The sequence below is a fragment of the Oncorhynchus keta genome, chromosome 14, assembly GCF_023373465.1.
Source record: "Oncorhynchus keta strain PuntledgeMale-10-30-2019 chromosome 14, Oket_V2, whole genome shotgun sequence".
Classification (NCBI taxonomy): Eukaryota; Metazoa; Chordata; class Actinopteri; order Salmoniformes; family Salmonidae; genus Oncorhynchus; species Oncorhynchus keta.
The window spans coordinates 70,741,702-70,757,744 of NC_068434.1; the positions used below are offsets into that span (position 1 = coordinate 70,741,702).

Sequence of the window (16,043 nt, forward strand, 5' to 3'; positions counted from 1 at the left end):
ATCCCGTATGCTTTACATTGTTTATCTTGTTATTAGTCCCACCCTTCAGCTCCATTCAACCCCTCCCATCTATCTTTCAACATCATCCATTTCGGATTTCTATTTGCCATATATTTTTCAACTGTGCTGTGATGCTTCATAAAATAATTGAATCTTCCTATTCTCATAGATTCGTAGATTCTACAGATTGTAAATTAAAAATAAAAATTTTTGCTAAAATAATTATTATATTAATGATTGATTGACTATGGCTTTTCAAATCACCCATTATTGCTATCTGTAGTGTTAGTTCTAGGCAAATGTTGCAATTCTTCAGCCATTCCTGGACCTGTGACCAAAAACCAGCTACATATGGATAATACCAAAATAAATGATCTAATGACTCTGCCTCCTCACAGCAGAATCTGCTGAGCTGGGAAGATTGTATCCCCCATATATATAACATTCTATTAGTTGCAATAATTTTATATAGTAATTTATATTGAAAAATTTGAAGTTTTGAATCCGGCGTTGTTTTGCGTATCAATTCATAAACCATGTGCCATGGAATGGGTACATCAAAAATCTCTTCCCAACTATTTTGCAATTTATATGGCACAGCTGTCAGCTTTTTGGTCCTTAAATGAAATTTGTACATGTTTTTATTTATCACACTTTTCTTTAACCATTTATGTTCTTTAATACATGGCCGACATACAAGTTCCTTACTTTTTTCCCCTTCTACTTGGCTCTTCCATTTTTGTGGTAATGCTGCAATTCATTGGTTGTAATTTTGGGTAGAGCAGCCATTTCCATATGTCTGTGTTAGCTGCATGTGTGACATAACTCCACCAGTCCTATTTATATCATTCACTAAAATTATACCTTTTTTAAACATTTCTTCGATAAATACAGTTTTTTTAATCAATAAGTATATTTGAATTTAACCACAATATTTGCTGTACTATTTGTTCCGTCCTTTTAGGTGGATTAAACTGAAATTGCAACCAACTTAATATAAAGATATTTTGGAGATGATTTCCTTTTCAAACAACTGAAAGTGGGCCGGTGTAATCTGAATAAAGGGGAAAAGGCCTTTCCTGAACATAGGATGAGACATTCGTACCAATTTACTAGAGAACCAGTTTTGGATTTAAGTATAACTTTTGTATGACTGATGCCTTTAGTGAGAGGTCTAATGCTTTAATATTTAATAATTTTTGCCCACCAAATTCATAATCGTTATATAAATTGGCCCTTTTAATTTTATCTGGCTTGCCGTTCATATAATTTAAAAAGCAGGTCACAAGGTGTAGGCAAAACCATAAGCAAATAGGTCAACTGTGATATGACTAAGGAGTTAATCAGGATGATTATTCCACAAATAGACAGGTATTTTCCTTTCCATGGTAGCAAGATCTTATCTATTTTTGCTAACTTTCTATAAAAATATATTGGAGTGAAATCATTTCTTTCTTTTGGAATTTGTATACCGAGTATGTCCACATCTCCGTCAGACCATTTAATTGGTAAACTACATGGTAATGTAAAATGGGCATTTTTTAGTGATCAATATGTAATACATCATTTGGTGTTAATCCAGAGAGGATAGCAAAAGTATCTAGATCCTGTAAGAGGCCGTGGAGAGACTCCAATTGTGGTTTTAAAAGAAAACATGAATCATCAGCGTACAATGACACCTTAGTTTTTAAGCTCCGTGTTAGTTGTTGCTGAAATTGATCCACTATGCTGTTTATTTTGTGAACCTATGTCATATAAATTAGTTTTATAAATCTTTAAATTAGGGAAAAATGTTAGCATTTTAATCATATTAGCTGTTCCTTACTCAAAGTAGTATCTATTTCAACCAACTCTGTTCTCTACAGATTTTTTTCTTAGAATCTCTTTAGTGCACTAAAAGCGACGTATCACCTCTATTGAAGATGACAGTTCATTATCTATTTTGAGCCAAAGACGTTAAGTGTATTTTTTGCCTCACTTAAAGTTTTGTCATGTGAAGGGGTTTTCTCTTAATCCGGTTTAACTGTATAGCCAACACTTAACCACTTACCATGCAATGATGGCCTTGTCAGAGAACAAGCACCAACTGGAGGCTAAATGTATTCATGGAAAAATTAAGATTTTAAGCAAAGGTATTTAGAAAATTGTATCTGTGTTCCAGAGACCCCCAGGAACCCATGTCGTATGAGCTGTGGGCAGCATGGTCGTCTGAACATCTCCTCCTGCCAGTGTCATTGTGGGCCTAGAGTCACCGGACGATTTTGTCAGGGTACCAGTCTATGTGCTCGTGTTTACCAGTCTGACAGTCTACTACAGTCATTATTATCTCTGTGTGTCTGACGAGCCATGCTCTGCAGTGTGTGTGTTCAGGTATCTCTGTAGGTGCATCATGGTCGATATACTGTATGTGACTGTGTGTGTTTCAGTGCGCTGCAGTGTGAAGTGTGTGCACGGCCGCTACAAGGAAGAGGAGTGCTCCTGCAAGTGTGATGTTGGTTATGGAGGTGCTGAGTGTGCAGGTGAGTGTGATATTGGTTATGTGGGTGCTGAGTGTGATATTGGTTATGGAGGTGCTGAGTGTGATGTTGGTTATGGGGGTGCTGAGTGTGATGTTGGTTATGGGGGTGCTGAGTGTGATGTTGGTTATGGGGGTGCTGAGTGTGATGTTGGTTATGGAGGTGCTGAGTGTGATATTGGTTATGTGGGTGCTGAGTGTGCAGGTGAGTGTGATATTGGTTATGTGGGTGGTGAGTGTGATGTTGGTTATGGAGGTGCTGAGTGTGATGTTGGTTATGGGGGTGCTGAGTGTGATGTTGGTTATGGGGGTGCTGAGTGTGATGTTGGTTATGGGGGTGCTGAGTGTGATGTTGGTTATGGAGGTGCTGAGTGTGATATTGGTTATGTGGGTGCTGAGTGTGATGTTGGTTATGGGGGTGCTGAGTGTGATGTTGGTTATGGGGGTGCTGAGTGTGATGTTGTTTATGGGGGTGCTGAGTGCGCAGGTGAGTGTGTATGTGTGTGGGAATCAGGGTTGTGGTCAATTCCATTTAAATTCCAGTCAATCCATGAGTTACATTGAAATTCCAATTCTTTACTGTTTGAATTTAAAAGTAATTGACCCCAACCCTGGTGGGAATAAGTTTATGTAGCTAATGTGGCACTGTCTCACCATTACTTTTAACCAGAATGAACCAGACTCCTGTCATCATTGTATCTAAGCCAATGCACCCTTTTTGTATTAAGCTTCAGCCTGATTAGATTCAAGTTGTATCTGCTAGTTTGAGCCAGTATGGATTCCAATGTTTACTGTGTTCTCAAGCCATATGCATCTCAGGGGTTTTTCTTGTTTGGGCAAAAGATTGTCCTCCATCCTCTCTTCTTCGTCCTCTCTCCTCCATCCTCTCTCCTCCTTGACCTGGAAACCGATAAGGGATCGGGTGGTCGAGCAGTGTGTCAATTCGTCAGTAGGAAGAGTGTCCTCCCCTCCTCGATAGCCACCTTTCATCGACGATACTTGTGTATCCTATCGCGGAAGAGTTTTGAAGTCTGTCACCCCCCCCTTTGAATCAGCTTTTGTTTTGTCAGAGACTAAGAACATGCACACATTTAAAAACAATATGCTACTTATTGTTTTATCTATAAAATATCTTCCACAACTAACTTAATTTGTTTTGATCACTTTACACATTTATTATGGGATCCACCTCTGTAAACGTAATTTGCCTATTGATGCACAAGTGGAGAAGGACCGTCTCATTTCAAGCGATTGCATTTTCATCCACCTTCACTCTGCTTGCCGACTCTCCTCGATTAACTTTGATGTTTTCAAAAGGAGGCGAGTGAGGACGGAGGAGAGAGGACGTAGGAGTTGAGCAAGTCAAAATGATAAAAGGTCATAGTGTTTATTGTGACCACAATGGATTGCGGTCTGTACATTGAGTTTGAGCCAAGATGGATGGTCAGTGCCTGGTGTCTCCTTTACTGAGGCCTAATGTGTGTTGCTTATGTTTCTGTAGAGAAGCAGCAGTTTCCCTTCCACAGCTGTGACGTGAGGATAGATGGAGAGTGCTTCATGGTGTCTCCAGAGGTCGACACCTACTATGGAGCCAAGACCCGCTGTCAGGTTAGAGAGAGTGAGAGTGAGAGAGTGTGAGTGTGTGAGTGTGTGTAACCCATATTGTGGTATGTGTTTGGACCCCAGGAGCGAGGGGGGATTCTGGCCCAGATCCACAACCAGAAAGTTCAGGACATCCTCGCATTTTACCTCAGCCAGCTGGAGACCAGCAACGAGGTCACAGACCCTGACTTTGAGACACGCAACTTCTGGATCGGTACGTCACTGTCACTGTCCTTCTATACGTACAGCCAAATAGCTTTGACAAACTGACTTTGGGAGTTTGTGTGAGCAGCATTGAGATATCTAAAGGTGAGATAAGGATAAGTGTAAGGTTGTGTGTATTGTGTCCAGGGCTGACATATAAACCTCTAAAGGACTCTTTCCGCTGGGACTCAGGAGAAATCCCCACATACAACAGCTTCGCCTTTGGACAGCCTGACAACCAGGGGTGAGAGTCATAACTTTTGACATCTTAATGATAATAGTAACAACAATTATAACTTTGTATTATCACGTAACCTTGTTGAATGGATAATCACAAAATAATATTATTGTAGTCAGAATCTACAGTAAGCAGGTGGAATGAGGCACTGCAAATGCGACTCCACTATATTGTTTTACTGGAATGAACATATTGATACCATCATGGTTATTCTACATTGTGTGGAACACAGGTATAGTCTCACGTAGCCTAACATTATCACCTCACCCTCTTGTGTCAGGAGGAGAGAAGCCTGGGCCCATACCCACAACGCATCTCAGAGTAGGAGTGCTGATTTAGGATCAGTTTTTCCTTTTAGATCAAATTGAATATGATTATATGGACAGATCAGTACACCTTATCTGAGATGCTTTGTGGATACGGGCCCGGGACACTGTGTTTGAAAGCAGAACTGTTATTTTCTATCTGACCACCAGATGTCCCTGTGTCCCCTCTCTCCATCTCACTCTTCCTCCCCCACTTCTCTCCCTTGTGCCTCTCTCCCTGCAGCTTTGGGAACTGTGTGGAGCTGCAGGCTTCCAACGCCTTCAACTGGAACGACCAGCGCTGTAAAACACGCAACCGATACATCTGCCAGTACGGTGAGAGAACACAACTCTATGAGAGTTGAGACAAAGAGAAGTGAAAAGAGAGGGAGGGAGAGAGAGGTAGAGAGAAACACACAAGAGATGCTGAGATATTCTAATCAAGGGAATCTGTCCTCACACTGCATCCACTCAGTACCATTAGATGTAGCATTCACTGATATATCTTAAAACTCTCTAAACCTGCAGGTGGTTTAAAACACCTGTTGGACATTGACATCACCATGACAACAGATTAAGAGAGAGACTGACAGCAGCTCGTAAAAAATCCTGACAGACAGAGAGAAGTTCAAACACTATAGGTAGAAGTTACCTATACTACACAGATCTGGATCAGCTTACCATCCCCAAATCCTACCCTTACCATCACAGCAGAAAACTCTAAACTGACCATAGAGCAGCATGCAAGGGAAAGACATCAGGACCCTAAATCTTTACTTGGTCTCTCTGGCTGAGGGATACTGGAGTCAAAGTAAGTGTTCAGTATAAAACCCAAGCAGAGAACACAAACACATCACAGCCCTAACTCTTTATCTGGGTGCAGTGTTTACCGTCTTTGTTTATTAGGGAGAGGCTGTGTGACACGGCCCGCACGTTTTAATGATACACTCAGCTGGAATCAATGGCACTCAGGGCTCCTCATAAAGAGCCTTTTAGAGATCGATATACGTCAGGCCTACAATGGCACCAAGTGTCTAAACACACACACACATTTCTCCCCTCTATAATTCACCTGTGTGATTGATTCAGAATTGGAGGGTGGTATTGTTTGTTTGGGTTTGGTTAATTGTGTGTATTGATCATCCAGGGTTGTACTAATCCAGTCAGTGTTGCTGGACGTTTTTAACAGCTCACCGTTTAAAAGCTCTGAATCTCCTGGTGCCGATTGATGGAAAACCATCGGTTCTCTCTTCTTATAGAGAGAGAAGCCCTTGTGTAGAGAGGGGTCAGTAAAGAGGATTGGAGAGGAGTGTGTGGGTGGGCGGGTGGGTGGGTGGGACCAGAGCTCAAAGTGGAGTGATAAGGCTGGTGAAAACCGAACACATGAGAACACAGCTGGACTAGCTGGGATCATGTTTAGCTCAATCCCCTCTACACAAGCACTCTAAAACAAAAGATTCATTGGAGCAACAAAGAGTGAAATGAATGGATTTGACTGTGATTAATAGCTCCCCTACACACACACACACACACACACACACACACACACACACACACACACACACACACACACACACACACACACACACACACACACACACACACACACACACACACACACTCTCCCTCTATCTCATACCCCCCTGAAGGTATAATTGTGAAGCTGCATTGATGTGTTCTGTTAATTGGCAATAAAATTATAAGTGGAAAGAACAGGGAGCCTGAGGGGTCCACACAATTACCTAGATACAGTGTCTCTGTGTGTGTGTGTGTGTGTGTGTGTGTGTGTGTGTGTGTGTGTGTGTGTGTGTGTGTGTGTGTGTGTGTGTGTGTGTGTGTGTATGTATATATATATATATACAGTAGATATATTTTTTTTAGAGAGTGGCTGTTCCAGTGTTCTGCACCATGGGAATTGTGTATCCTCCCCTCCTACCCCTTGACTGTTGGGGGTTCCATTTTGGGCCCTCATTGCCCAAAATGAAAACAAGGCCCAATGAGAGATTACTAGAAAATAGTTTTGTGTGCGTGTGTGCACGCTTGTTTGCACTCGTGTATGTATGGTGTTTGTGTGCACGTGGGTATGTACTGTATGTGTGTGGGTGTGTACAGTGTGTGTGGTGTGGGTGTGTGTACAGTATGTGTGGTGTGTGTGTGCACGTGGGTGTGTACAGTATGTGTGGTGTGTGGGTGCACGTGGGTGTGTACAGTATGTGTGGCTGTGTACAGTATGTGTGGGTGCATGTAGGTGTGTACAGTATGTATGGTGTGTGGGTGTGAACAGTATGTGTGGTGTGTGGGTGTGTACAGTATGTGTGGTGTGTGTGTGTACAGTATGTGTGGTGTGTGTACAGTATGTGTGGTGTGTGTACAATATGTGTGGTGTGTGGGTGTGCACAGTATGTGTGGTGTGTGGGTGTGTACAGTATGTGTGGTGTGTGGGTGTGTACAGTATGTGTGGTGTGTGGTGTGTATACAGTATGTGTGTGGGTGTGTACAGTATGTGTGGTGTGTACAGTGTGTGGTGTGTACAGTATGTGTGGTGTGTGGGTGTGTGTGGTGTGTGGGTGTGTACAGTATGTGTGGTGTGTATACAGTATGTGTGGTGTGTGTACAGTATGTGTGGTGTGTATACAGTATGTGTGGTGTGTGTACAGTATGGGTGGTGTGTATACAGTATGTGTGGTGTGTGGGTGTGTACAGTATGTGTGGTGTGTATACAGTATGTGTGGTGTGTGGGTGTGTACAGTATGTGTGGTGTGTATACAGTATGGGTGGTGTATATACAGTATGTGTGGTGTGTGGGTGTATACAGTATGTGTGGTGTGTGGGTGTGTACTGTATGTGTGGTGTGTATACAGTATGGGTGGTGTGTATACAGTATGTGTGGGTGTGTACAGTATGTGTGGTGTGTGGGTGTATACAGTATGGGTGGTGTGTGGGTGTGTACTGTATGTGTGGTGTGTATACAGTATGTGTGGGTGTGTACAGTATGTGTGGTGTGTATACAGTATGTGTGGTGTGTGTACAGTATGTGTGGTGTGTATACAGTATGTGTGGTGTGTGTACAGTATGTGTGGGTGTGTACAGTATGTGTGGGGTGTATACAGTATGTGTGGGTGTGTACAGTATGTGTGGTGTGTGTACAGTATGTGTGGGTGTGTACAGTATGTGTGGTGCATGTACAGTATGTGTGGTGTGTATACAGTATGTGTGGTGTGTGTACAGTATGTGTGTGGGTGTGTACAGTATGTGTGGTGTGTGTACAGTATGTGTGGTGTGTGGGTGTGTACAGTGTGTGGTGTGTACAGTATGTGTGGTGTGTGGGTGTGTGTGGTGTGTGGGTGTGTACAGTATGTGTGGTGTGTGGGTGTGTACAGTATGTGTGGTGTGTGTGTGTACAGTATGTGTGGTGTGTGTACAGTATGTGTGGTGTGTGTACAATATGTGTGGTGTGTGGGTGTGCACAGTATGTGTGGTGTGTGGGTGTGTACAGTATGTGTGGTGTCTGGGTGTGTACAGTATGTGTGGTGTGTAGTGTGTATACAGTATGTGTGTGGGTGTGTACAGTATGTGTGGTGTGTACAGTGTGTGGTGTGTACAGTATGTGTGGTGTGTGGGTGTGTGTGGTGTGTGGGTGTGTACAGTATGTGTGGTGTGTATACAGTATGTGTGGTGTGTGTACAGTATGTGTGGTGTGTATACAGTATGTGTGGTGTGTGTACAGTATGGGTGGTGTGTATACAGTATGTGTGGTGTGTGGGTGTGTACAGTATGTGTGGTGTGTGGGTGTGTACAGTATGTGTGGTGTGTATACAGTATGTGTGGTGTGTGTACAGTATGGGTGGTGTGTATACAGTATGTGTGGTGTGTGGGTGTGTACAGTATGTGTGGTGTGTATACAGTATGTGTGGTGTGTGGGTGTGTACAGTATGTGTGGTGTGTATACAGTATGGGTGGTGTGTATACAGTATGTGTGGTGTGTGGGTGTATACAGTATGTGTGGTGTGTGGGTGCGTACAGTATGTGTGGTGTGTATACAGTATGGGTGGTGTGTATACAGTATGTGTGGGTGTGTACAGTATGTGTGGTGTGTGGGTGTATACAGTATGGGTGGTGTGTGGGTGTGTACTGTATGTGTGGTGTGTATACAGTATGTGTGGGTGTGTACAGTATGTGTGGTGTGTATACAGTATGTGTGGGTGTATACAGTATGTGTGGTGTGTGTACAGTATGTGTGGGTGTGTACAGTATGTGTGGTGCATGTACAGTATGTGTGGTGTGTATACAGTATGTGTGGTGTGTGTACAGTATGTGTGTGGGTGTGTACAGTATGTGTGGTGTGTGTACAGTATGTGTGGTGTGTGGGTGTGTACAGTGTGTGGTGTGTACAGTATGTGTGGTGTGTGGGTGTGTACAGTATGTGTGGTGTGTATACAGTATGTGTGGTGTGTGTACAGTATGGGTGGTGTGTATACAATATGTGTGGTGTGTGGGTGTGTACAGTATGTGTGGTGTGTGGGTGTGTACAGTATGTGTGGTGTGTATACAGTATGTGTGGTGTGTGTACAGTATGGGTGGTGTGTATACAGTATGTGTGGTGTGTGGGTGTGTACAGTATGTGTGGTGTGTATACAGTATGTGTGGTGTGTGGGTGTGTACAGTATGTGTGGTGTGTATACAGTATGGGTGGTGTGTATACAGTATGTGTGGTGTGTGGGTGTGTACAGTATGTGTGGTGTGTGGGTGTATACAGTATGTGTGGTGTGTGGGTGTGTACTGTATGTGTGGTGTGTATACAGTATGTGTGGGTGTGTACAGTATGTGTGGTGTGTATACAGTATGTGTGGTGTGTGTACAGTATGTGTGGGTGTGTACAGTATGTGTGGTGTGTATACAGTATGTGTGGTGTGTGGGTGTGTACAGTATGTGTGGTGTGTATACAGTATGTGTGGGTGTGTACAGTATGTGTGGTGTGTATACAGTATGTGTGGTGTGTATACAGTATGGGTGGTGTGTATACAGTATGTGTGGTGTGTGGTTGTGTACAGTATGTGTGGTGTGTGGGTGTATACAGTATGGGTGGTGTGTGGGTGTGTACTGTATGTGTGGTGTGTATACAGTATGTGTGGGTGTGTACAGTATGTGTGGTGTGTATACAGTATGTGTGGGTGTGTACAGTATGTGTGGTGTGTGTACAGTATGTGTGAGTGTGTACAGTATGTGTGGGTGTGTACAGTATGTGTGGTGCATGTACAGTATGTGTGGTGTGTATACAGTATGTGTGGTGTGTGTACAGTATGTGTGGGTGTGTACAGTATGTGTGGGTGTGTATACAGTATGTGTGGTGTGTATACAGTATGTGTGGTGTGTATACAGTATGTGTGGTGTGTGTACAGTATGTGTGGTGTGTGTACAGTATGTGTGGGTGTGTACAGTATGTGTGGGTGTGTATACAGTATGTGTGGTGTGTATACAGTATGTGTGGTGTGTGTACAGTATGTGTGGTGTGTGTACAGTATGTGTGGGTGTGTACAGTATGTGTGGTGTGTGTACAGTATGTGTGGTGTGTGTACAGTATGTGTGGGTGTGTACAGTATGTGTGGGTGTGTACAGTATGTGTGGGTGTGTACAGTATGTGTGGTGTGTATACAGTATGTGTGGTGTGTGTACAGTATGTGTGGTGTGTGTACAGTATGTGTGGTGTGTACAGTATGTGTGGTGTGTGTACAGTATGTGTGGTGTGTACAGTATGTGTGGTGTGTACAGTATGTGTGGTGTGTGTACAGTATGTGTGGTGTGTGTACAGTATGTGTGGTGTGTGTACAGTATGTGTGGGTGTGTACAGTATGTGTGGTGCATGTACAGTATGTGTGGTGCATGTACAGTATGTGTGATGTGTATACAGTATGTGTGGTGTGTGTACAGTATGTGTGGTGTGTGTACAGTATGTGTGGGTGTGTACAGTATGTGTGGTGTGTGTACAGTATGTGTGGGTGTGTACAGTATGTGTGGTGTGTGTACAGTATGTGTGGTGTGTGTACAGTATGTGTGGTGTGTGTACAGTATGTGTGGTGTGTGTACAGTATGTGTGGGTGTGTACAGTATGTGTGGTGTGTGTACAGTATGTGTGGTGTGTACAGTATGTGTGGTGTGTACAGTATGTGTGGTGTGTGTACAGTATGTGTGGTGTGTGTACAGTATGTGTGGTGTGTGTACAGTATGTGTGGTGTGTGTACAGTATGTGTGGTGTGTGTACAGGATGTGGGGTGTGTGTACAGTGTGTGTACAGTATGTGTGGTGTGTGTACAGTATGTGTGGTGTGTGTACAGTATGTGTGGGTGTGTACAGTATGTGTGGTGTGTGTACAGTATGTGTGGTGTGTGTACAGTATGTGTGGTGTGTGTACAGTATGTGTGGTGTGTGTACAGTATGTGTGGTGTGTGTACAGTACAGTATGTGTGGTGTGTGTACAGTATGTGTGGTGTGTGTACAGTATGTGTGGTGTGTGTGTATGTGTGGTGTGTACAGTATGTGTGGTGTGTGTACAGTATGTGTGTGTACAGTATGTGTGGTGTGTGTACAGTATGTGTGGTGTGTGTACAGTATGTGTGGTGTGTATACAGTATGTGTGGTGTGTGTACAGTATGTGTGGTGTGTGTACAGTATGTGTGGTGTGTACAGTATGTGTGGTGTGTGTACAGTATGTGTGGTGTGTGTACAGTATGTGTGGTGTGTGTACAGTATGTGTGGGTGTGTACAGTATGTGTGGTGTGTGTACAGTATGTGTGGTGTGTGTACAGTATGTGTGGTGTGTACAGTATGTGTGGTGTGTGTACAGTATGTGTGGTGTGTGTACAGTATGTGTGGGTGTGTACAGTATGTGTGGTGTGTGTATGTGTGGGTGTGTACAGTATGTGTGTGTGTGTACAGTGTGTGTACAGTATGTGTGGTGTGTGTACAGTATGTGTGGTGTGTGTACAGTATGTGTGGTGTGTGTACAGTATGTGTGGTGTGTGTACAGTATGTGTGGTGTGTGTACAGTATGTGTGGTGTGTGTACAGTATGTGTGGTGTGTGTACAGTATGTGTGGTGTGTGTACAGTATGTGTGGTGTGTGTACAGTATGTGTGGTGTGTGTACAGTATGTGTGGTGTGTACAGTATGTGTGGTGTGTGTACAGTATGTGTGGTGTGTGTACAGTATGTGTGGTGTGTGTACAGTATGTGTGGTGTGTATACAGTATGTGTGGTGTGTGTACAGTATGTGTGGTGTGTACAGTATGTGTGGTGTGTGTACAGTATGTGTGGTGTGTGTACAGTATGTGTGGTGTGTGTACAGTATGTGTGGTGTGTGTACAGTATGTGTGGTGGGTGTACAGTATGTGTGGTGTGTGTACAGTATGTTGTGTGTGTGTACAGTATGTGTGGTGTGTGTACAGTATGTGTGGTGTGTGTACAGTATGTGTGGTGTGTGTGTGGTGTGTGTACAGTATGTGTGGTGTGTGTACAGTATGTGTGGTGTGTGTACAGTATGTGTGGGTGTGTACAGTATGTGTGGTGTGTGTACAGTATGTGTGGTGTGTGTACAGTATGTGTGGTGTGTGTACAGTATGTGTGGGTGTGTACAGTATGTGTGGTGTGTGTACAGTATGTGTGGGTGTGTACAGTATGTGTGGTGTGTGTACAGTATGTGTCTATAGAGAAAAGGTGCTCCATTATTAGCCTCCTCCGCTGTGTTGTAGAATATTAATGTTCTCTGCACACTCACGTCTGAATGGAGCCCAGGCTACGATTACTGGGGATTTGGGATACATTCCATACCATTTATTCCCTCTACTCTGTCTGTCTCTATTACTCCTCTGTGTGTGTGTGTGTGTGTGTGTGTGTGTGTGTGTGTGTGTGTGTGTGTGTGTGTGTGTGTGTGTGTGTGTGTGTGTGTGTGTGTGTGTGTGTACATCCACAGGTCCAGAGCACATAGCCCTGTGGGAGGTTGGCCGGTGATGAACTCTGCACTCGGGGGTGGAGAGCACAGCATTGGAGGGGTTGGGGAGGTGGGTCGTTTGGGCCGTTCGTTGGACCCGGTCTGGGTGTGTCAAGCAGAAGCTGGTCTTATTGGTCTTATTTCATCCAGTGTTTTTCACTCCAACCCTTGTTGCACATATCCCCTGTTGCTGGTCAGGACTGGGCCCGTCTATCCAGTGCTCAACTGTAGATGGTCCATGGCAGCACAAATCTGTTTTGTACTGTACTGTTTTCTGTATTGCATATTATTTTTTTCAGACTTAGCTAAATTATGATTCATTTGTGATGTTTGCCATAACTGCCTCCCTTCATTGTCAGTTTGATTGTACAATTCTCCCCAATGCACTGAATGTACAGTACCATGACAACCACTATTTTTGCTTTCTCAATCATCCAGTAAGTGAATTAAAACGGTTTGCTACAATGTGTTGTGGGGTATTTTTCCAGACTGGGTAATTATATTGGTCTCTGTGAGTGTGTATGGTTTTTAGTGAAACTTTTGTGTTCTAGTATGTGAGTGTTTGTTTGCAATAGTTTGTGAACGTGGCACTGTGATGTGTGTCCTACACTAGTTTGGGAAGAGGCCAGTTTTACTCCTGTGTGTTGGGAGCGTCTCTGAGGTGACATCACAGACAGTGTCCAGCAATCCCTATGGACCAGGGATGAGTGTGTTCAGCTGTCTGGCAGGCAGCACTAGGAGGGGAGAAGGGGATGAGGGTGGGAGTATGAGGGGAGGAGTCGGCTGCAGAGAGAGGGATTAAACCAACCTGCAGTGCTGCAGTGGAATCATGCAAATGAACAAAGCTGGGAGAAGGTCACCAGGTTAACAGGTGGGCAGTGGAGGAGGAAGACGAGCAATAACAGTGTGTGTGTGTTTACCGTACCTGCATTCATCAGTGGTGTTAATGCCAAGCCCACTACGTAGACGCGCTGCCACTCAACAGCTGATTGGTACAAAAGACAAAACTACTGAAATAGTTGTTTTTAAAATGGAAGTACAATCACCCATATTCACCACACAGCAAATCAGCCTTGAGAAATCACTATGCATTTACAGTAAAGAATACAGGGAGGCATTTTGACTTACAGTAGGTCATAGTCAGGGTTGTTCTGCTCTACACTGAACAAACTGATAACGTGGTATTGATTGTAGATGCAGTAAGAAATGTAGATACTGTGTTCATGTGATAGACATGCCTGCCATAATGCAGATGAAACTGGTTTTCGAGCTTCTAACTGTTTGTATGACAATGCGTGTGCTGCGACTGTGTCTTGATTTACATGTATGCATGTAAAGTGTGTGGGTGCACTAGGGCTGGCTGATAATGCCTACAAATCAGATCTACATTTTTTTCACTTATGGGCGATTCATGATATACAGTATCTAGATTATTTTAAGGTTTTTCTAGCTAAGCTTTGTTGTACAATTAAAGGTCAAATACACTGCATTTCAAACAGTCAGCAATAATCAAATGAATTCAGGGCTTGTGAAATTGACCAGGCTATATATAATTACTTTATCTAAATATTTTAACTGGCTTTCTTTGCAATAATCACTGGCTTTCAAGTCTGTCTATGAGAAATCCATTTTTGTTAAAAACCATACATAGTGTACATTCACTAATAATGACTAACGTTGTAGCAGGCATTATATAAAATGAACACAGGTCTCAAACTAATCTTTATATTTCAAGTTTTTTGCTAGATTACAAGGCAAAACCGTTCATTTGTTATGAACACACCCTTCTGTCCGTCTCCAACTGTTTGAACAGCATGTCAGCCTGTCCACTGTCATTCTGTGCAGAGCATTACATTTCCAGAATCAATGTTCATTGAGACTCCAGTTTTAGAGAAGTTGAGACATAAAAAGAGTATCAATACCTTCTACTCTATTACAGTAAAATAATATCTCAATGTGTTTCGGTGTCCATGTGACCCATTCTGTTGGACCACCAAACCTCAAATGCAAATAGCGTGTTGAAACCGCTTATCAGAGAGGAAGAAGTGATGTCACCTTTGTTGTTTTGAGAGGCAGGGGGAGGGGCTTGGTGTGTGTGTGTAAATGGGAAGGTGCACACTGCCAGAGTTATAATGATGAGATACTCATGTCTCCACCCTAACAATGGGAGTCATTGTCCCAAAGGTGGGAAGGACGGCGACAAGCTTAGGTCCAAAATAAGCTCGTAGAAACGCATAGAGTTTATTTTGGACAGATTCTGGAGAGAGTGAAACCTCTCGCTCTGCCTCTTCCTCTCTGACACGGCACAGAACGAGTGAATGAGACGAGACCAAAAAGACAACGTGAGGACATAAACGTTCATTAAAACGAAAATGTAATACAGGCATTTGGAATATCGCACAAAAACGTACATTTGAATGAACCAAATGAATGTGATCGCCCAGCCATAGCGTGCACTGGATATACTCTGTATGTGTGTATCATGCATGTTACAGAGAGTGTGTGTTTGCCCATGTTCTATACGTGTGTGTATATGAGAGTACCTTCACGTGTGTGTGTGTGTGTGTGTGTGTGTGTGTGTGTGTGTGTGTGTGTGTGTGTGTGTGTGTGTGTGTGTGTGTGTGTGTGTGTGTGTGTGTGTGTGTGTGTGTGTGTGTGTGTGTGTGTGTGTGTGTGTGTGCCCATGCTCCATGTAAGAGACAGAGCCCTATCCTAGAGCCAGTGTTAGCGTGGCTGGCCGGCCTGCAGCCCGCTGGTCTCATGGTGCCCTCTGATAAGCTGGCGCCGTAGCTCGCCTCAGAATGGAGGCAGTGCCAGTGGAATTAGCTCCCATTGTCATGGTAATAACAGTGATATTACTGCCCTAGTCCGCCACCGACCCACCATTGTAAGGAAACAGGAATGCAATTTCTCCTGGGGCAGCGAGCGGAAGGAGGATGACAATTACTGTTGTGTGTGAGAGGGAAAGTCTCTAAATGACTCTCCATTCAAGCAAGGCCAATGGGCCAGGAGCCAATTAAAGAGGGAGCAGGGGAAGAGCAGCATCCCCACAACCCACAGCTCTTACACACACACACACACACACACACACACACACACACACACACACACACACACACACACACACACACACACACACACACACACACACACACACACACACACACACACACACACACACACACACACACACACAC

General features: G+C 43.7%; 2 protein-coding genes across 6 annotated transcripts in view; both read left to right on the forward strand.

The window, feature by feature from the left end:
• The window catches only part of LOC118393920 (C-type lectin domain family 18 member A-like), a 120,729-nt gene that overhangs the window by 9,865 nt on the left and 94,821 nt on the right, over window positions 1-16,043 (forward strand). For 4 of the 5 annotated variants that reach the window (XM_052462304.1, XM_035787129.2, XM_052462306.1 and 1 more), the window contains exons 6-11: window positions 2,162-2,269; window positions 2,427-2,519; window positions 4,017-4,123; window positions 4,202-4,331; window positions 4,469-4,565; window positions 5,109-5,200. In XM_052462304.1, coding sequence (XP_052318264.1) covers window positions 2,162-2,269; window positions 2,427-2,519; window positions 4,017-4,123; window positions 4,202-4,331; window positions 4,469-4,565; window positions 5,109-5,200 — 627 coding nt within the window. Of the gene's footprint in view, window positions 1-2,161; window positions 2,270-2,426; window positions 2,520-4,016; window positions 4,124-4,201; window positions 4,332-4,468; window positions 4,566-5,108; window positions 5,201-12,828; window positions 13,312-16,043 lie in introns of those variants that run through there. The other variant, XM_035787130.2, reaches the window with a different exon arrangement.
• Window positions 8,415-10,761, forward strand: LOC127907348 (keratin-associated protein 16-1-like). Its single transcript, XM_052462307.1, has 2 exons — window positions 8,415-9,186; window positions 10,076-10,761. The coding sequence occupies exons 1-2, from the start codon at window positions 8,415-8,417 to the stop codon at window positions 10,759-10,761; spliced, it is 1,458 nt and encodes a 485-aa protein (XP_052318267.1).